Below are 21,790 nucleotides of genomic sequence, written 5' to 3'. Positions count from 1 at the left end.
TGTTATCATCATGACCCTTATGTCAGAGGTGTTTGTTATAGGTAACCTCTAAAATTGGTGATAAAGCCAGTAACCGAAAGCAAGCGAAGCTAGAGGCTTATCCAGGTTTTCCCTCGATTTCGCCAGATGCAATTCTATCATCCAGAAGCTGGTTCTCATTTCACTGAAGGTGGGTCTGATGAGACTTGGACACCTCCTGAATAATATTTCTCCCTTTTACATAACTCAACATTTCAGTGATGGGCATACTGTGTGGCAGGAATAATGGGTCTCATTTCCTAACAACCCTTCATGATCTTCCAGGGCTATCTCTTGCCCATTCTCTAAAACCCACATCAGAATTTGACCCTAAACAACTGAAAAGGCTCATTTCTGTCAGCTCTGGTTACCAAGAGATACAGCTTCCTTTCTTCCAGTGAGTGCCCCAGGGCCGTGAGATCCAGGTTGAAGCAATAAAGCTGAATGTCGGGAACTTCTTGGGGGCCAAGTCCTGGAGTCCCCACAGACCTATTACCAGGTCCCTGGGCATGGGCCCCTCCCGGCCTCCACTCCCTGTCGCCCCCTCCTCTAAGGTTCATCAGGTCTCAAGCTTATCCTCTAATACCCTAGGTTCCTCTCCTCTGTCATTTGAGTTTGTGCCATTTGGGTGGAGCAGATAGCTACTGAGTAGACCTGCTGTCTAGGAATAGTGAAATATAATCCTATCTTTCTCATTTGCACACCATGTCTGATGGATGGAGAGAACAGGCTTTTACAGTACAGAAAGATGATGCCCCTCCTGCCCAGGCCCTGGTGTGTTTAAAGGAAACTCTGAGCTTCCTCTGCAAAAATCAGCTCTCAAGCCTGCTTCCCCACCAGGTCTCCCAAGCCTGTCCCTTGCACTAGGTTGCTTGGGATCTGGTTTCATTGACCTTTCTCCTGCTGCCGGGCAATGAGAATAGAGGAGGGATGCCCATCTGTCTCCTGGACCTGAGTGGCCACCCCAGAGACTATTTTGGGAAAATATCTGCACGGTATGTTCCATTTGTCTCTTCGCATCTCTGTTTTCACATTGGTGTCAGAGAAGGACAATATAGTGCTGAATTTGGACCTAATTGAGTGGCATCTTACTGTACTGCCAGCACCATGGGTTTTGGAGTCAGACAGATGTGAATTTAAATTTTTGTTTCCCCACATAATGGTAGTTGTAGGATCTTAGGTGAATTATGTAACCTCATTTAGTTTCACTTAGCAGGGCACGAAAAGGGATCCACAAACCCATCTCCTGAGATCTTATGATGTGTGTAGCCTGGGACAGGGCCTGCTGCGTGGCACAGCTTCAGTATTAGTTTGTTGAAGGAGACTTGTCTGAGAAGTACTTACCAACTGTCAAACACCTGATCAGGTACAAAGTGAAGAGATTAATGGATCATTTTGTTTGACTTCACCTTTCTTGAATTTATTGTTTTCCAAAAGTATGGGAATCAAAAATACCTTATTATATAAACCAGCCACGTCAGAATAGGCAGGGATTGTAGCCCGCATGGCTTTTTGTGGTAAGATTTAGCTCTGTTTTGTGGATTCATTGACCCGCAGAACTTGGCTTTTTGATGCCTCTTCATGTGCAGGCAGATTCAGCAAACCCACTGGAGGACCCACTGTGTTTCAGCACTGAGTAGGACATGAGTGAATCCAGGTTCTAGTGTCGAACAGCGAAGGAGACATTACAAACTCCTAAGTGACACACTGTCTCGACAGTGAGTCTGCAACTGTTCATAAAGGGGCTGAGGAAATTCAGTGGAAGAAGCAGTTAGTTTCAACTGGAAGTTGAAAGAGGTAGCATTTGAGCTGAGCCTTGAAGGGTGAATAGAATTTAGATGCAGCGGAATGAGAATATGAAGGGCACCTGGTTGAAGGCATGGGGGTCCAAGGTGCACTGTAGAACAGAGTGGTGGTCCCCAAGGTCAGGGGCATACTGGGGGGGGGCGGGGTGTCATCAGGAACAAGGCTGGACAGGGAAAATCATGGACAGCCTGTTTGGATTTAAAATTTTATTCATTAAGTAGTGGAGAACCTCTGAAGTCTTTGGAAAGAGAAATGACTTGTGTGTTTGGGAGGAGATTGAAGAATTTAGTTTCTGGAAGCAGAGGGACTGGTTTTTGAAGCCATTCAGGCCAAGTAAGGCTAACGCAATGGAAATGAAAAGAGAGGAATCTTGTAACAGGGGGAATCAGCAAGCTTAGGAGACTGCTTTGGAGTGGGAAGGTGGGAGTAGAGGGAGTGAGCAGAAGTTTGAAAGTCTAGAACAGAGGGGAGGTGCTTTCTTGGGATCGAATGGTAGAGGAGTCTCATTGGGCTTATCCACATGTCAGCAGTCTGTCCACACTCCAAAGTCCAGCACAGAGGTGGAAATTGAGACCTGAAGTTGAGGCTTGAGTCAACACTGAAAAGACCTGGAAGCCACAGACAGAAGTAGTGATGATGGAAGTTGAGGCACTAGGGACTTTATCCAGGGAGATAGAGATAAGAAGAGGCCTAAGACAGAACGTTGGGCAAGAACCACATGAAGAAAGGGACAAAGAAAGAGGAACCAGCAAAGGGAAGAGAGGACAAAGAGTATGGAGGATGTACTTTAGAGGCAACATATCCCAAACCTACTACTCCCGACTTCAACCCTAGGCAAGACACTGAACCTTTCCTCTAGAATAGAGATAAAAGTAGCCATCTAAGGGGGTGGTGGAGGATCCAGTGTCTACAACCCTGAATGGCGTTTAGTATAGTTGTTCCCCTTCCTGCAGGAGGCAATCCAAGATCCCCAGTGGATACCTGAAACTACAAATAGCATGGACCTCTTTTTGTATTTTACTCCAACAAGTAATCTCAGCAACTTCAGTTTATGATTTTTTCCCAGGGTTGGGCGTGTAGCTCACAAGTAGGGCCCTTGCCTAGCATGCACAACACCCTGGGTTTTATTCCCAGCACTGCAAAATTTAAAAATGAATAAAACTTTTTTTTCTTTCCCTATTAACTTTTGCCTTTTCATGTTAAAGAAAGCACTTTATGGCTTCTCTTTGGCACATTTGTATGGTCAGCATCACTACTCTTGGCCCCTTACTAAGTAAAATAAGGGTTACTTGAACACACAATCAGTACCTCTATAGTCGTTGTGATAAGTAAGATAGCTCCCGAGTGACTAAGAGGCAGGTGATGTATACAGCATGGGTAATGCACTGGATGAAGGGATGATGTGTGTCCCAGATGGGATGGAATGAGACACTGAGAGATTTCAACACCCTACTTGGAATGGCACACAAGGTAAACCTTATAAAGTGTTTATTTCTGGAATGTTCTCTTCAATATTTTTGGATTGCAGTTGACCATGGATAACTGAAACCGAAATGACAGATAAGGGGGGTCTACCATGCATGCTCACTCCTCTTCCCCATAGAATCCTAGAGAGGCATGCTACGAAGAGAACGACCTTCCCGTGCTTTAGGGAAGGCATGGTCCTTTGTAAAGGACCATGAGACATCAGATTCGGTCACCAGCAGGTGGGCAGGGTGGGGAGCAGGTCCTGAAGAAGGCAGGCAGCGGAGTGCTAGGATGAGGGGAAGTGGAGGCAGTGAGAACGGCAGGCCCAGGTTTCCCTTGCAGCTGTTTAGCAGTGTGTGTGGGTTGCGGGTGGAAAATGGACTGGAAGAGGAAGCCAAGGGATACGGGAAGGGCGCTGTGGCTGCTGGCGTCGGGGAAGCCTGCTGGCATGTTAAGAGAAGTGAACTGGTTCCTCACAAATCCTTTTTCTCTTGGACTTGGCATTGGGGCGATTGTTCCGATGTGCCTGCTGAGGGGCTCACGCCTGTCATGTGAGGGAGTGAAACCGTGGCGTGGCGTTCTGCATTTTGAAGCTATTCAGAAAGAAGAAAAGGAATCCTTCTTCCACATAGAAACTGTTTAAGTCTGAAGGACGTTTACCATGTCCCCAAAGCTCTCTAGGTCCCAGGTCTGTCAGGGAAGCCACTGAGACACAGTTTCCCAGCAGTTGGCCCTCTTGGTTGTTTCCTCCTGGCCACAGGACCGTTGGGCAGCCTCCCTCTCCAGGTGGCTCCCCCGGAGTTCTCTGTTGAGGACATGGATTGCTACTTACTTTCAGAGCAATGCTTCTATAAATACACTAGAATGTTCCATTCATTTTTGGCTACATTTTCTTCCTTAGGGAAGTCTCTATGTGCTACTCATTTTTTGGTAAGCCCAGGGCTGCTCTTGGCACAGAAAAGGTGCCTAATAAATACAGACTGAACACCACCTTTGGGTGGATTGGAGCTTCTGGTTTATTCAGACCCTTGGCTTTCTTTCACACAAAATGCTGTGTAGGCTTGTCCCTGCCTCTGGCACTTTCTGTGCTGAGTTTTTTCCACTGAGGAATAGGGTGTATTTTTGTTGATTCCTAATAAATTTTGAAAAGCCCTCCTTGTTTGCTTTTAAGTTGTGATTCTTTATTCCATGCATTAGGAGTCCTTTCTACTTTTGTGATCTTTGACCTTACCACTTCATTGCAAAATGATGACCTGGCTCTGAAACTGAACCCCACGGTGCATACTAGAAGCACTTCTTTAGACCGACCTCAACACTTTAGAGTACTCCTCAGCGTCTGCAAGATGACGCTAGTCTCCATTATCCGTTTCATATTTCTCTGTGAAAGGTGAACGTGAGAGAATTTATTAAATGCTTGTTGAAATCCAGATACTGACCACATATTACATGTCTTTCTCCTGCTCCTCTGATGTCTCCCACTACCTAAAAGATGAAAGGAACCTAAATTGGAGAAGCAGTCAATATGATTTCTCCATCTTTTGAAGAGTCAGTCCTGCCTCATTAGAAGTAGACAGTAGCATAAGATGACGGGAACTGGCGAAAACCACAAAGAAACAGATAATAGTCATCTTGTTCAAATAATTCATTTTACCATGAAGCTGCCACTTGCCAGTGACAGTATTTGGGTCCTATATGACACATACCTCCTTGATTTAGATGTGCTTAATTTCGTAGTTTGGCGTTACAGTCACATTTATGTGGTGAGTTCCTTTCATGTTGGTGGTGTTTGAGTTGCAGTGGAAATTCCAAAAGGGTCGTTTGTGTATAGTGCATGGTACCTGTGGAAATTTAATTCTCGTTGATGGTGATGTTGACAAGAATGAGTAGGAAGCATTAATTCTTCAAGAACAATTTTAGATTCAAGGCACATTTTGAAAAATATTGAAATCTGAGAGGGATCTATTGTCTATAAAACAAGTGTGTTTACTATAATTCTGTTTTCTTTCTATGCCTGATGGTCTAGTTAAAAGAGAAACCAAAATCTTGTATTCTGATGCAGAATAATAACTGTAATATTTTGTTAAGTGAAAAGTGCAGAGTATAGTACCCCATTTATTTATTTATTTATTTATATATTTTGGCACCAGAGAGTGAACCCAGGGGTGCTTAACCACTGAGCCACATCCCCAACCTTTTTTTATATTTTATTTAGAGACAGAGTCTCACCAAGTTGCTTAGGGCCTCGCTAAGTTGCTGAGGCTGGTTTGAACTCCCAGTCCTTCTGCCTCGGCCTCCTGAGCTTCTGGGAGTATAGGAGTGCACCACCAAGCCTAGCATATCCTACCATTTATGAGGAAAAAAAAATGATGGAGAAATTGATAATTACCTGAAGAGAGGGTGCTGGTGACTGGGGGACAGAGCCTTTAGTACTTTTTGAATTGTGAATTGGATGATAGTATTATTTAGCATAAAGAAAGAATAAATGCATTAGGTAAAATAAATGCATAAGGTAAAATTTGAGGAAGCAGTATTTCATAATCATCCTTTTCTTTTAAGGCAGATGGGCTCTGGAAATAGGTGGTCTATTCATAAAGTGTCAGCATGTCTTCAGAAGGGTGCTGAGTGGTTAAGCCAGGAGTGGTTGGGCCCCTGTCCCCCGGATCTTGAGAAGAAACGACAGTTAGAAACCAGCCAGCTCTCTCCCCTGTTATAACAACCGTTTGCAAGAAGGGAGGGGCTCTCCTTCGCTGGACAAAGTTTAGGGGAGGACTGAAAGACATTCCTGGACACAGACCAGGGCTGCTATTGTATCTGTGTCGTTGGTGGAGGAGGCGCTGCAGGACAGAAGGATTGGGATGCAGGAAGCAGAACCCTTGCTACTGCGTCCTCTGTAAGCCCTATCAGTCCCCAGCCAAGTAGGTCTGCATGCTGTAAGTTCTTTTTTGCCAAGGGCGAGAGCTGGCAAAATATGGGATCAATCTTTTTCGTAGTATCTATGTTTTCTTTTTTTGTTTGTACACTCAGTGAGTGGGCTTTGTAACATGATTCTTTTCAGATGCAATGACCAGAAAAAGAGTTTCAGTTGTCCAACTCTAAAGGGAATTGGCTCATATTAGAGAGAGTTCCAGAATCCAGAAGTAGGACTGACTTCAGGGGAGATTTGATTCAGACTTCAGGACATCCGTCAGCTCTATCCTGTCTTTCACTCTGTCTTCCTCTAAGTGTTAGTTCCTTCCTTCTCAGGGTAGTTGAAGTGTTGGAGCAGTTCCAGATTTTGTGCCCGTGGCATCCAGGGGCAGAGGGAACACTGTTCCCGATTGCTCCAGAGGCTTTGTGGATTTCCCTGCATCTCCTGGGCTTGAGTTGGGTGGTGATGTGCCCCTCCCTGAACCAATAGGATATGCCTATTGGCTTGTCATCGAATTTCAAACCTGCTTTAACTTCAAGAAATTCTGATGTCATTGGTCTTGGAGGTGTAACCTGTGCATGGTATTTTAAGATGCTCCCTGGATGATTCTCATTGTTCAAACCCAGGGCTGCAAACGACCCAATGCAAAGGAGAACTCAGTGGAGAGATTTGGGACATTGCATTATTCACTTACTCTTCGGGGTTGAGGGGAATATATGAGGTAGGCTGCTCGCCCACTGTACAGGTGGATGTCCTCAGATGTCTTTTGAGTACATCTTTTACCTTACAACCAGGGTCACGCTGTTTAGATCTTCACCTAAAGTTTGGAGATGAGGGAAGTGGCCAACTTCCCCTCCATTTCTTTCTTCTCATGTTCTTTAGAGACTTTCTTATCTCACTGCAAGCTTTCCTAGTATTTCCTAGTCAGTTAGTATTTAACCCAACACCTTTCTGTCCCTCTCAATCTCAAACCACCCATGTCTCTCGAAGCCCTCAGGACAGGACTCTGGGAATCACACTGCGTCCATGTCTTACGACAGCAGTACAAAGAGCAAGAATCTTATCAGCGAGCCTGTTAAGGTAATTAAGATAGCATTAATTTGTTTAGACACTTGGGTTAAAGCCTAAGAGCTTCTGTGTTTTAGCCCAGTTGTTTTATCCAAGTCCAGTCCATCTCATCTGCAGGGCGGACTACCCAGGAAGTTTTTGTGCTGCAGTCACGGGGAATTCTGAGCAGATCCAACAGTTTGGTATGATGTGCAACTTCCATTTCCCAGTCCAGAAATAGGCTACTTGTCGCTAACCTGTGGCAAATGAGACAAGTGTTTAATAGGCACCAATAAGGCTAATTGGCTCCATGAGGCGGTATACAGGCTATGCTTTCTTGTCATAGTCGCCTGTGCAGTCGGCCTCCCTGGGCAAGTGTATCATGCCATTCCTGTGTACTTCAGGGGTACAGAAGAATAAGTCACCTTGGGAATGTATCGCTGCCATAAACTGATACACAGTGTTTTTGGATGACAACACCTGAGGGTCATATCACGTGTACTTGTGAGGGTCAGGTTCCTAACACAGTAGGCTTACTTGTAAACTGAGGCATTCTCCCTCCCCAAGGGGTCAGTAAGGCAGACCACCAGGGTCTTACTTGTACAGTCCATGACCTACTAATGCTCTTCATCTCTGATGTGACGTCTTGAGGAGCCGGCAGCATAAATTGTTACTTGTGTCCCAGGCTGGTTTAAAAAAATGTTCAGTAGAAGTGTCTTTTATCTGTAACCTCAACGCTGGTGGCCTTCGGTGTTAGCAGCTGCAGGGTGCTGCAGGAGGCTGACGTCTGGGTTTCTCATTTAGTGTCCTCAGTGCGGCAGGCTGATGAGCAGCCCACCCCTGCGTCCGGGAGGCCTGTTCCAGCAGGCCGTTCAGTCTTTCAAGTAGTCCAGCTCCTGTTGGATCAAATGGCAGGTGGAAAATCCATAATGTGTCCACTGCAGTGGTCTTGAGTCCACTGCTGTATGACACTGCTTGTGAAATGGGTTCCTTGGTCACTCTCAGTCACCTGCCGTGTGCCATCCATGGCACTCGGATTGGTCCCTGATTGGCTCTTCTGCTGGGGGAGGCTTGCATCAGCCTGTACCCGTGTCCACACAAGCCAATGCATAGTTGGCCCCTTCTGATAATGGGGGAGGGCTCATGTAGTCCAGCCACCATCGCTGAAGAGGGACGTCACCTCACTCGATACGCCTCTCAGTGGCATCAGGTTGTTGTGGGTAGCGCTGAGAGCAGGCAGCACACCAGACCTCTTTATGGGCAGTCCCGTGTGCCACAGCTGCCCACGGAGTCTTTTGTCCTGCACACTTTAATCTGGGCTGTAGCCAAGTGGCAGTTTGCTCTGCTGGGTCTTCTCCAGCCATCTTATCTTCACTAGTTGTGTGGCCTTGACTGGTGCTTCCTTGGGGATGGGCTTCAAAGTGAGAAGAACAGCGTACGTGGCACCCAGTTGTCTTGCCAACAGGCTAGAACATTCCTCCGCCCCCTTCCATAATTGTGGCCCAAATTCAGTGGCAGTCTTATGTCTCTTAATTCACTGCCATAAGCCCCATCCAAAGCCATCTGGAGTGACATGGATGGTAAGCTCAGCAGTTTTCAATACATCTAATATTTAAAGGGCTTGTGCCTGTTTTATTGTTCATTTGTGCTGATTAAAAGGTCAGTCCAGTCCCAGGTTGAACCCCTCCTATACAGATTACATAGGGGTCATAATAACTGAGCCAGATGAGGGATGAAAGCCCTTCAGTAACCCCTTAGCCCATAAATTGATGTATTTGCTTTGCTGTGTTGGGAAGTGGAAACAGCTGAACTTTGTCTCACCTGAGGTCTAAAACCTTTGTCCTGTCTGACCAAACAGCACCCAGGAATTTCACCCATAAGCCAGGGCCCTGCACTTTGTCAGGGTTTACAACCCACCCTCTCCCTTGCAAACGAGTCGGAAGAGCTGGGGAGCCTTGGTGAGATTGAGAGAGAACTGGATCTGATCATTCTGTAAACAAGTGTACAAGCAGAGGTCCACCAGGTTTGTTACCATCCTGTGACACACGATGGGGTGATGGAGAAACCTGGAGGTAACATGAACATCTCACGTGAAGGCAAGGGGGATTTGACTCTCCAGGACTCCATCTACAATAAAGCCCGAGGACACAGTGACACGTTCCCAGTGGAGTGCTGAGTTCCTCTGGCCTTGTGGCAATACTGGGAGGGGCTGTATAAAGTGGAAGGGTCACTTCTTTAATTCCCTGTAATCCACTGTCAGTCTACCACGTTCCATCCTGCTTTCTCATGGGCCACAGGAGAAAAGGACTCTGGATTGAACAAATTAGGTTTACTTTAGCCAATCTGCATATCATCTCCATTATCTCTTGACAGCCCTCCAGGAGCTGATACTGTTTGGCGGCAACAATTCTTCTGGGCACAGGGAAGTCAACAGGGGGTGCTTAGCATGTCCTCTTAATATTGGCTTCGCAGGTGACATGTTCAATCTCCTGGCATCCAGAGCTCCCTTATGGTAATTTGTAGACATTTACCCCACAAGATGTCAACATTGATTATGTATTTAGGAACAGGAGCTATGAACACTGGGTCAGGGAAGAGCTGGCAGGTGTCCAAGCTGCAATGTCAATGTTGCAGTTGGATTTTTCACTGTTTTTCCTCTGTATCCATCAGAAGCCATTCATCTGCCTGAGAATTTGTCAGTATTGTACATGTCCTAGTGTGTGCTCGGCTCCTGTGTCCGCCAGTGCTGGTTCTCTGAACACTTTTTGAAGACCAGTATATTGCCAATTCCTTACTTGACCTCCCATCCAGAGACATGGCTCCAACCCCTGAACTTTGACCTTTTCCCTAGTCATCCCTCACCAGGACTCAAAGTTCCCTGGGGAAGCTGAGGCTCTGCTTTCCTTATATCTCCTAGTAGGAGAGGCTTATCTTGGTCCCTTTTTGCAGTGCTGGGGATTGAACCCAGGGCCTTATGCTTGCAAGGCAAGCACTCTACTAACTGAGCTATCTCCCCAGCCCTTCTTGGTCCCTTTTTGGAGTAGGAGTCCATTCCACCTTTCTGATCACCTCCCATTTTCTTTCCTAACGAGTACCAATGGCTGAAACCTCTTGTCCCTTGGCAATTGCTTCCGTAACAGTACCAGGGAGGCATTAGGTTATTTCTCTGTTTTCTTTTCACCTCCTCCTACAGCCATTAAGTCCGTGTGCATCTGTTTATGGTCCGTGTGCATCTGTTTACGGGACACTCAGAGAGGTTCTTCTGGCTTTGGCGGGGTTTTACAGACTCCTGTTTTCTGCTGCAATCTGTCTCCCCCCATCTGCTGCTTGCTGGAGGGGCTGCCCTACTAACGGGGATAATATTGACACCAGGGCTCTGCAAGTGGACGGAGGGGCTGTGTGCAACACTACATCCCTCATTCTACTAGTAAGCCATGCTGTCCTGTCCTGGCAAGGCTGCACATGATAACATGTTTCATTCCCAGTTCCCGCAAATAGCTCTGTAGTTCTTCCATAGAGTCCGGGGGGCTTCTGGGCATAGGAATGTCTCCTGACTCTGGCCAGATATTGTCTAGTGGTGAGAAGCAGACAAGCTAGTAATGACCCCACACTTGCATCAGTGGTACTGGCCTGAAGCTGCTGAGGTAAAGTAGGGTGAGCAGTTACTGAAGCCACTTCAGACAATTCTACACGGTTTACCGTTATCCAGTCTGCTCCAGTGTCCCACAAGTGGAGCAGCGACGCAGGCACACTTTCTTTTGTTTTCTGCTTGAGCTTGGATCCCAGTTCAGCAGGGGTGTAGGTTCTCGTGGTGATATGTAGACATCTGTCTGGAGCCAGAAACATCTGAATCAGCCCCCACAGGCCACTGCTTCTGGGTCTTGAACTTTGGGTTCGCCTCTGTAATATCTTCATGTTCCACCTCAGCTTCTGAGTCCTGGAACCAGTGGATTCCCCAAGTGGCTCCCACATCTGCCCTGATTCAGGTTCTGGGCCCATAATGTCTCCTGAGTGTAGCATAACAGCATGCTGTGACCTGCAGGCACGCATCTGCAAGTTCTCAGTGCTTCAACAGCAGATCCTTACAGTCACCCTGCTCCAAGGCGCCTCTTCTAGTTTTAACTCTTCCTAAGCTGAGTAGCTAGCTCCTGTCTGTGACCGACTTTAGTGCACACAGCAGGAGTCTTGCCACCACGACCTGGCATTCTTTGTTTCCTTTTGCTTTCCCACAATTACTTCTTCGGGTGCTGCTTCCAATACTTGCATCCCCCCCCAACCCCCGCTCATCCCTCCAATAGGGAAGCCACCTCCAGCCACATTGAGACCAGCCCAGGATTCCCTCTGCAGATTCCATGGACTTTCCCAACTCCGGAGTCAACTCAGCACCTTTCTCTTTGGGATCCTGCCAATTATGTTAGTTGTTCAACCCCAGGGCTGCAAACACCCCGAGTAGAAAGGAAGAACTTGGAGGACTCAACAGAGAGGTTTCGGATATTTTATTAGCCATTCACTCCTCAGTGACAGCAGGGACCAATATACAATGAAGGGCCACACCGTGCCTATAAACAGGGAATATATTGGATAGGTGCATGCCCATTGCACAGGTGGATTTGCTCAGATGTCTTATGAGTACATCTGTTACTTTACCACCAGGGTCACTCTGTTTAGATCCTCATGTAAAGATTGGAGTTAAGGTCGGACATGGTGGTGCATGCCTGTAATTTCAGTGCCTGGGGAGGCTGAGGCAGGAGGATCACAAGTATGAGGTCAGCAGCAGCAACTTAATGAGATCCTGTCTCAAAGTAAAGAATAAAAAGGGCTGGGGTATGCTCAGGGGTTAAGCACCCCTGTGCCAATCCCCAGTACCAAAAAAAAAAAAAAAAAAAAAAAAAAAAGAATAAAAAAATGAAAAAGATTGGAGGTAAGAGAAATGACAGCTCTCTCTCCATTTCCTTCATTACCACATTCTTTTGGTGACCTCCTTATCTCACTGCAAGCTTTCCTAAGCACTGATTAGTGTTTAAGCCAACACTCACATATAGCTAAAGCTGAATTTATTGACATCAATCCATCAGAGTTTACTTAGAGGTGCAGACACAATTGCTCTCCAGAGAAAAATCGGAATGAAGGAGAAAATAGATGTTGGGGAAGCAAACATCATATTTCTACTCTGACAGACACATCAGCATCCCCAGTATATATACCCTCCTTCTTCCTTCCTACTGGGACCCAGCTTTTGTGGGGTGAATCCTGATTGGTCTAAACTGCTGTTGAGAGAGACAGAGACAGAGACGGAAACCACACACACACACACACACACACACACACACACACACAGAAAGAGAGAGAAAGAGAGAGAGGGAGAATGAACTGAAGCAAAGGAAGAGCAAATTACTCTTTGGTCATATGGGACAGTCTCACCAAAGAAGTTTAAAGGATAATATACAAGAAATTGGAAGTGTAACCAGGCATGGTAGCATGTGCCTAAAATTCCAGCGGCTTGGGAGGCTGAGGCAGGAGGATTGAGAGTTCAAAGCCAGCCCAGCCCCAGCAATGGCAGGGCACTAAGCAACTCAGTGAGACCCTGTCCCTAAATAAAATACAAAAAAGGGCTGGGGATGTGGCTCAGTGGTAGAGTACCCTGAGTTCAATCCCTAGTTCCAAAAAAAAAAAAGAAAAAGAAAAAAGAAATTGGAAGTGTAAGCCTATTATTTGAAACTGTAGAATAGACCACCACCAAAAAAAGACAAAATGTTCAAACATAACTACCTCTAAGGAATAAGATTAGAAAAAGAGAATGCGAAAGGAAACTTGCACTTTTATTTTATGTCAGTCTTTTCTCTGAATATTTATTTCTATGTGCTTACATTATTTTTATACCTAAAAATAAATTGTTCTCTTTTGAAGTTGGTCCTAAGAGTTTAAGATGATTTAAAATATATAACTTATTATTAAAGCACATTTTAAAAATGTATAAATCATATTTTTAAAGTTATCTTTAATTGATAAATAAAAATTGGATGTTTATTACACACAACATGATGTTTTGAAATATGTGTACATTGTGGAATGGCCCAATCAAGCTAATTAACATTTTTATTACTTCACATAGTTATCATTAGATCACCTTTTTAACAGGAAATAAAAATCATTTGTTAATTGTCCCAGTTATCTACAACCTCACAGTAAGATAGTATATTTAAGAATCAAATGTTGTTTCTTAAAATACTTAGTTGACAAGTGAAAATTGTATGTATTCAGGAAGTGCAGTGTGATGATTTGCTGTCTTTATACCTTGTATAATGATTACCACAGTCACATTAATTAGCATATCCATCACTAACCATAATTGTTATTGTGTGTGTGTGGGGGGGTGAGAGCATGTAAAATCTGCTATTGTTTCAAATTTCAAGTAAACAAAACAGTGTTATTAACTGTTGTCTCCAGGCTGTGTATCAGCACAATATCATTGCAATGTAACACACAATAGCCAGGATACACAAGCAGTCAGTATTCATCAACGGATGAATACATGCACACAACTGAAATGTTACTCCATCTTAAAAAGAAGAAAATCCTGTCATATGGATGGACTTAGAAGTTGCTGGACTAGGTGAAATTAGCCAGACACAGACAGACAAACACAGCATGGTCTCACTTATATATGGAATCGGAAAGGTCAAGTCATAGAAGCAGAGAGTAGAATGGGAATTACCAGGGCCTGGGGGTGGGGGAAATAGAGAGATCAAGCATTTTAATTTTGTGCTCAAGAAATCGATTTGAGGAACTTCCAGCAGGGCTCAAGGTCAGGGCTCCTGGGGATCCGAGCTAGAGGAGAACTAGCTGTTGATGGTGGCATGAGATCGAGGTTGCGCTGCCTTTCATGTTGTTGCCTCAACCTTGTTATCTAGCAGCTCTAATCTGATTTGGCCGAAACAAGAGAGGAGAAAAACCCCAAGAATTCAGCTATAAAGGTCTTCAGTTATTAATCTTTAATGACATGTTTTTCAATTTGACTTGGTTCCCAGGTCTTTTGTGCAGTTAACTCTGTATCATTTCTTTTGCTACACCTTTGTTAATTTAGTCGTTAAAATCAAGGGCCACAGGACCACATTGACTGTAATATATTATTTCAGAAATTATGGCAAAACAAATTATTTTAGAAAGTAAGACGTTAACTTTCATTGTCTGGTGGAATTAAATTGAATTCACTTATGAAGAATGGTTAACTGATCTTTAATTGTTATTTTCAAATTATCCCAAGCTTTAAAGATGAACCATTACAATATAAAAATTGTACATCCAAAGACTTGCTCTGCCAGGCACGGTGGTGCCCACCTGTAATCCTAGCAACTCAGGAGACTGAGACAGGAGGATCACAAGTTCAAAGCCAGCCTCAGCAACTTAGCCAGACCCCAAGCAACTTAGTGAGACCCTGTCTCTAAATAAAATATAAAAAAGGCTGGGGATGTGGCTTAATAATTGAGTGCCCCCTTGGTTCAACAAAAAAAGACTTGTTCTCTACTACCAGGAAGTAGGTGAATTAGGTTATATTTATTGTTGTTTTGTTTTTTTTAAAACATATGGAGAAACATAGTTGGGCAAGATTTTGTACATCCCCATTCCTCATTTGCTATTCTTAGATTTGTTGGGGTCATATGTTTAAGAGGAAGTCACATTCTTTTCTTATGATTTATTTTATCAAATGCCAATTCTTAGGTAAAACACTTCCAAAGCTTCCACTGATTTTAGGGCTTTATATGTTGCTCAGAACTTCTAGATACTGTATATGTTTATTCATATTTATTCTGTCAAAAGAAGACTATAATGGTATGCATATATGAAATGCCTAGTTTCATTCCACTGATCTTAACAAGTACCGATCATGTGCAAGTCACCTGTGAGCCACAGGAGGGGGAGTGGGATACAGTGATGCACCAGGTACAGGTCCATTCTTAGTAGATTTTAAAATCTTGTACTGTTAATTAGGTATATGTTGCATCTGTCAGAGTAACAGACACTAACACTGAATGAATTTGTATAGCATTCAGCGTGGGTATTTAGGAATAGCAAAATAATTGGTAGATGAACAACCAGAAGGAAGCATCTGGATGATCCAAGGATAAATGGATCTCTGAAAAATAGATTTGTCTACACTTAGAACAAGGCCCGAGGCATCGGCCCAAGGAACCAAGGAAAACTAATAGAGACCTTTAATGACGAGTTAGTGAAGCCACCTAGTGGCTGGTTACTTGTGTTAAGGTGTGTGGACATGAAACTGCTCTGTGGATTGATTGAGGGTCTCTAATCAAGTGTAACTAAGGTTCTGATCACTTTTCACTAAGTCCAGAAAATAGGGTCAGTTTTATTGAGGATAAGCATGATGCTTTCTTTATAGTCTTTTTATCAAAAAGGATTCAAGGCAACTTACATGAAAGTATAGGAACATAGCACAAACTGGAACATGAGAACAAAAGCGGAAAAGGTAATAATAAAGACATACAAAGCAGCCCCCAAATAGTAGTCATTAAAAAAAAAAATGCTTCTTAAATCCTACATCTTTTTTAATGAAAGGACTTTAAATTTCTGACTAAAAGTAGAAATGGATCAGTTATAAAATTTAATGTCCAGAAGGTTGAAGCAGTTTTTAGGAAAAGTAAAACTCCACTTGATGCTGAGAGCAGAGACATTTTTCTTATGAACATCCCAAGGAATGAGCTAAGTATAATGGATCGTATGACATTCTCCTCTTACGTAGAAATCATTCTGGATCTTGGGGGATTTTTTTCTGTTTTTAAATTGCATCTCTCCTGATTTGGAGAAGAATTTGCCCTGCTCTTTATTTGAAGGGCTGATATTAACGAGTTAAGCCTCACAGTAAGCCTTAGGGCACAGGTAGCAGGATTGCTGTATAGCAGATGAGGCAACGGAGAGGCAGTCTGCTAAGAATTTCCCTGTGGTCAGCTCTGAAAAATAGAGATTTGTCTACACTTAGACCAAGGCCCGAGGCATCGGCCCAAGGAACCAAGAAAAACAATAGAGACCTTTAATGATGAGTTAGTGAAGCCACCTAGTGTAAATAAATAGTGAACTGCCATCCAAAAGTCTGGGTCTTTTCCAATACGCTCTGCTGAGTGGTCAGTGAAGTATGTAAAAGGTCCATCTAATGAAGAGGAGATTACTCATGTTTTTCCAGTCTGTGGGGAATTGGAAAGAGGAAAAGGTATACTCTATAAAAGGACTGTTCTTTTTAAATAAATCTCCATTTCCATGACATTTTAAAGGTATACTTAGCTCAGTGAAGATTCTAATGCTCCTAAAAGATTTAACCTCTGTATTGGGACCAGTGTGAAGGCTTAACACACAAGACTGATAAAGAACTTTTCAGAACAATAGCCTGTTAATGACTCACTGAGTTCTTGAAAGATTCATACTATCAAGGGAAAATAAATAAGAGTGGTGCTGAGCTTTAATGTAGAAAGCATTGACTAGGAATCAAGATGCTTGGGATTACCAGGTTCAGGCATTTCTGGTAACAAAGGGGGCTTCTGGGAGAGTCAGCTTTCTCGTGAACTTTGCAGTGAGACTTGGGTTCAAATACCAATCCTAATACCTGTAAGCAGGATGACATCGAATTAGTTAAACTCTTTGAGCTTCTATTTCTTCATCTATCAATTGACTTAAATACAGGGATTGTATTAGTCATTTACCAAATGCAGATAATGTGCCTTGTATATCTTTAATTGTTACAACAATCTTAGATGGAATATTTGCCATTGTTAACCCCATTTTGCAGGCGAGATCACTGAAACTGAGAGAATAGATAAAGTGAAGAGTAATATATTTATGTGAAGTGCCCCATCACCTTGTTCTGAGCAGATTCTGCAGAAATGGTAGCTGATGGTATTCCTGCTGGCTCTGTCTCATCCATCCTTTTCTCTTCTTGTAGGCATGCTTTGAAGATTAGTCAAGAGGGAGATCATTTGTTACAGCAACATGACATTCAGGAATGAGGTAGAGGTTTAGGCCAGAGGGTATAAATAACACCGAATTTTAATTTTCTTACAGGAGTGGCAAAAACTCAACTATGATATCTATACCCTGCGGCAGATTCGAAGGGAAGTGAGAAACAGATGGAAACGCATTTTAGAAGATTTGGGTAAGTCTGAAAGAAATTGTGAAATGGTAAAAATAACCAGTTGTGATCATTACTCTTCAGTTTTTCCATCATTTTACAAAAGGAATGCCAGTAATTGACTAATGAAAACTACCATATACTAATTATTTTCCCAATCCTGCTCTCATATCCTCAAGCCTAATCCTCTGATGTTTCTGTTTTCAGCAGCCCATGTCTTGAGGACATAGTCTGCCATGTGTTACTCCATCTGTCCCCATACAGGGTAGCACAGGACAGTGGAGTCACATGGACAGTACTTTCCACTGTTTTCCCACTGTACATTGACTTAGGTGGAGATGATTGGCCAGTTAGTAATGGCTTTACAGATGAGGCAGGTTGGGACACATCTGTTTGTAAGAGAGGCAGCAAGACTTGGTACAGAATTTCAGAACAAGTGGAAGGAAGAAAAGTTTCAAGGTTGGAAAAAACCCCTGGGGCTTTAGAGTAAATATCAGGTAATAGTTTTTGTGTATTCTGTCAGGTTGTGATATAATAAACATGGCTCCTACATCATACAATCAACCTGTTTTAATGTTAACAAAATAAATTCATCAGTTTTGAAGTCCTCGAACCTTCTGCTTTGAGGGTGCATGATGTCTTCACTTTTCAAAAGTGGGATGCTATGCTGACAGCCCTTGTTTCTTTAGGGGAATGCCTTGGGTTGAGGCATTAATAGTCTTGAATTAATAGTCTTCTTTTTGCAATTAAGCTGTTCTCTGAAGGTTTAAGTCTTTGGGCCTTTTCTACCTTTGGGTAAGTGATTTTCACCAGCCCTCCATATTGCCCTGAGGAAGAAAATCTGGGCTCGGAGAAGTAGGGGTATGGAGGTGAGGCAGGGCAAGGGGGACCAGAAGGAGAGAACAGGGGCGGAGGCAAGGAGTAGAAAGGACAGGGACGAGGGTTCAAACTACACAGAGGGCAGAAAGCAGTCGGTGGGTGATGGATGAGTTTAACTCTGAGGGAGAAGTTAGCACAGAAAAGCCAATAGGGAGAAACAGCAAAAGCATTTTAATTAAAGACTCTGCCAGTCACACAGAGCTGGGGAGCCCACACGGAGTAGTGCCTCTGGCTCAGTTGCCTGATGTTTGTGTACAGTCTGCATTCGGGTCCCTTTTTATCTGCTGTAGTGCAGGGACCTTATTGCAAGGCAGGCATTTCCTAGTGACTTCTTTACCTGAAGGGTCAATTTTCCTACCTCAGGTTTTCAAAAGGAAGCGGACTCTTTGTTGTCAGTGACTAAACTCAGCACCATGAGTGATTCTAAAAACACAAGGAAAGCTCGAGAGATGTTGCTGAAACTGGCTGAAGAGACCAGTATTTTTCCAAGAAGCTGGGAGCTTTCAGAGAGATACCTGTTTGTTGTGGTAAGTGGATGTCTTTTTGCATCTGCCCTGATCTTGCTTTGATTTTTGCCTTTTCTAGAATTCCATGTACTCTTCATTCTGACGCCACCAGCCACCACTGCAGGAAGGGGTGGGAGCTCATGCTGCCCTCCTATGCACTGGCTTCCAGTGGCCAGTGGCACCAGAGTCACCTGAACAGCTTTAAAAATTCAGTTTTCTCTGGATCACACCTAAAGCTCTTGAGGCTTGAGTGTGGTTCAAGAGTCTGTTTCTCAGTTGATCTTGCTGTGCAGTCAGATTTTTGAATGATTTGTAGGTCAAAGAGATGTGAGATTGAATAATTTAAGATTGAAAAGTCACGTGGAAGAACTTTGGTGGATTATTTCTTAGGTAATGTAAATAAAGTGTTAAGGTGTGTTTCTAAGTTGTTGAGAAAAATTGAATAAATGTTTTACGTGCTCATTATTATTTCTAGGGCAGGTTTTGTTTTTGTTAGATTGATTTTCCTATTTACATGGCTTGATTTCCAGCTTGGCAACCATTTTTTTTTTTCTCTCATTTATTTATTTATTTTGCAGGACCGTCTTATTGCTCTTGATGCTGCAGAAGAGTTCTTTAAAATTGCTAGTCGAACTTACCCCAAAATGCCTGGGGTCCCTTGCCTGGCTGATGGCCAGAAAGAACCACACTACCTTCCATTTCCAAGTCCCTAAAGGAGACTCAATGGGAATCCTTCTGCTGAGACTCAACAGCTAACCAAAGTCGGATATTTGCACGTGTAAGATTGCCATCAAGTAGAGAGCCCTACAATGATGTCAGGTTTTTGTGAGAACTTCTAAGAAATGTTCCAGTTTTATTGAAGCACCCTGGTGACCTTGCATCTAGAAAGGAAGTTGAAGAGTTGGTCAGTGGGAGAGTTCATTTTGGTAATCAGATTCTAAGAGCCCTTTGTCCCAGTCTTGGTTTTGGTTGTACAATAAGCTCTTATCATCAGTCCCTATTCAGGGAGTGAGATATTCCAGTTAATAAAGCAATATGATTAATAGAGCTATCATTGAGCCCTCAATAGTCAATAATAAAACATAGGCTAACCCCCTGCCCACCAAATAGTAGGCGTTATGTGACCTCTCTTCAATTTGGAAAAGCTTGCAGAACCTTGGAGGGTGTCCGAGGCATCATTCTGGATATCAGTTTTGATTATTCAGAAGTATAGATGAATCAGAGGGTAGAAAGTCCAAGGACAGCTGCTCAGAGGTGGGTTTCAACTAGAATGGCCTTGAAGAGAACTTCCTGCTGCTACAGATGAAGAAAGAGTTCTGTCTTCACGTGAGGTACATGCATCTTAAAACCCTCAACTTTGTTATCTGGTGACTTCATTATTGCATATTGTCCCTGGCATTTAACCAGGATAGCCCCTGTAAACTGAAGCATGTGACCTTCACTTCCTTCTTTTGTTTTTACTGTTTCCAACTTGTCAGCCAAGAGTGTCACCTGCCCAGGGAGCACCCAGGTAGACCTGCAGGTGGGCAGGTAGCAATGCCCTGAACAAGGCCTCTGCTGGGCTTTCTTCGCAGATGATTTTCAGATTGGAGCAGTGCTATCAATAGAACTTGCTTCTGTCCACAGCTTCAAAAGTTACTTGCCACTTAAGCAAGGAGCTTGCCAAGAGACTGTGGTTCATTTTTTGAAAAACCTTTAGGGACATACAGGATTTATCAGTAGATTGCTGAGAACAATGGCAATATTTTTATTTTTTACAGATTTTGCACTTCTGACTTCAGGTTAAAAACTAACTTGTATTAGTCCAGGAAATTGTGACTTGAAATTTTTCATATCCTGATTAACATTTTGGGTAGTGTTCACTATGTTTAAAGTATTTCCTAGAGGATTCATGTTCTCCATTTATTAATGCGTTAATAGGACAATTTAGCTGATGTGTTTCAGGAAAATTCTCCCTAGTTTAATAAGTAAGCTAAATGTTTTATTTAAAAAAAAATTTAGTACTTAAACTCTGTCTCATGTTGTTTAAAATTAGCCTGCAGATATTTTCCTCACTTCTGTAGGCTCCTGGAAGATAGCAAAAGAAGCAATAAAATAAAAGACCTTAGAATGTTGTATTGTTTTAATCTCTGCATCAGAATTTGTGTTTTGTCTTTCTTCCTTTTTTCATGTCAAAATAGATGAGATTATTTGCATCTATGGAGTTATAAATTGTTATCATAGTTTTTATTTTTGGTAATAAACCAATAAGAATAAGATTGTCTCTATATTACTAAAATACATGAAATTATCCAGGAAAATTTTTTCAAGGAATTAAAAAGCTTCTGTGTTTACTTCCAAGTTGGATGTGTGTTATTTTTCTGAAAAATAAAAAGAACAGATATTCTTTCCATAATCTCTTTCAATTAAAGGGCAGAGAAGCTGAGAGGCAGATGGGTTTAAGAACCGCCTGTCATTCTAATCCCAGTCAAGAGGTGGATCTGTGCTGTAATGAGTGGAAAGGGCCATGTGGTTGAAGGGCTCAGGGGTGCCTGAGGTGGCCACTTCAGAAGTCACAGTGTGCTCAGCAGGACCAGGGGCCACAGATGTGCAGGGCCTAGAGGGCTTTCCTACTGTTTAATCATCTCCTTGTTGAGTACTTTAGTGTTTGTCAGAGGTTCATCTGTATATGCAGGATGATTTCAAGTGTAGATGGATGGAAGTGTTTATATTCATTGCTATTTATTTTAGTGTATGCCAGGGGAAAATCTCTGTAACCAGCAGATCAAATACCTGGTAGCGTATTTCATGAATGTAATTGCGCAGCGCAATAAAGGAAGGCACGTTTTCTTTCTTTCTTTTTTTTATTATTGTATACAAATGGGATACATGTTGTTTCTCTGTTTGTACATGGAGTCAAGGCATACCATTTGTGTAATCATAAATTTATATAGGGCAATGATGTTTGATTCATTATTTTTTCTCCCTTCTCCCCCACCCCTCCCACCCCTCTTTTCCCTCTATACAGTCCTTCTTTCCTCCATT

At 43.1% G+C, this 21,790-nt stretch overlaps 1 protein-coding gene across 1 annotated transcript in view; it reads left to right on the top strand.

Annotated features, from left to right (window-relative positions):
• Mreg (melanoregulin) overlaps positions 1-21,099 on the top strand; it is a 55,699-nt gene extending 34,600 nt beyond the window's left edge. Inside the window, exons 3-5 of the mRNA XM_047547836.1 lie at positions 17,315-17,405; positions 18,624-18,787; positions 19,345-21,099. Of these exons, the coding sequence (XP_047403792.1) occupies positions 17,315-17,405; positions 18,624-18,787; positions 19,345-19,479 (390 nt within the window). The 3' untranslated portion in view covers positions 19,480-21,099. The remainder of the gene's footprint in view (positions 1-17,314; positions 17,406-18,623; positions 18,788-19,344) is intronic.
• The last annotated feature ends 691 nt before the right edge of the window (positions 21,100-21,790 follow it).

The sequence above is a fragment of the Sciurus carolinensis genome, chromosome 3 (assembly GCF_902686445.1).
Source record: "Sciurus carolinensis chromosome 3, mSciCar1.2, whole genome shotgun sequence".
Lineage (NCBI taxonomy): Eukaryota > Metazoa > Chordata > Mammalia > Rodentia > Sciuridae > Sciurus > Sciurus carolinensis.
The sequence above is the reverse complement of the archived record's forward strand: the minus strand, read 5'-3'. Positions and strand labels throughout refer to the sequence as shown.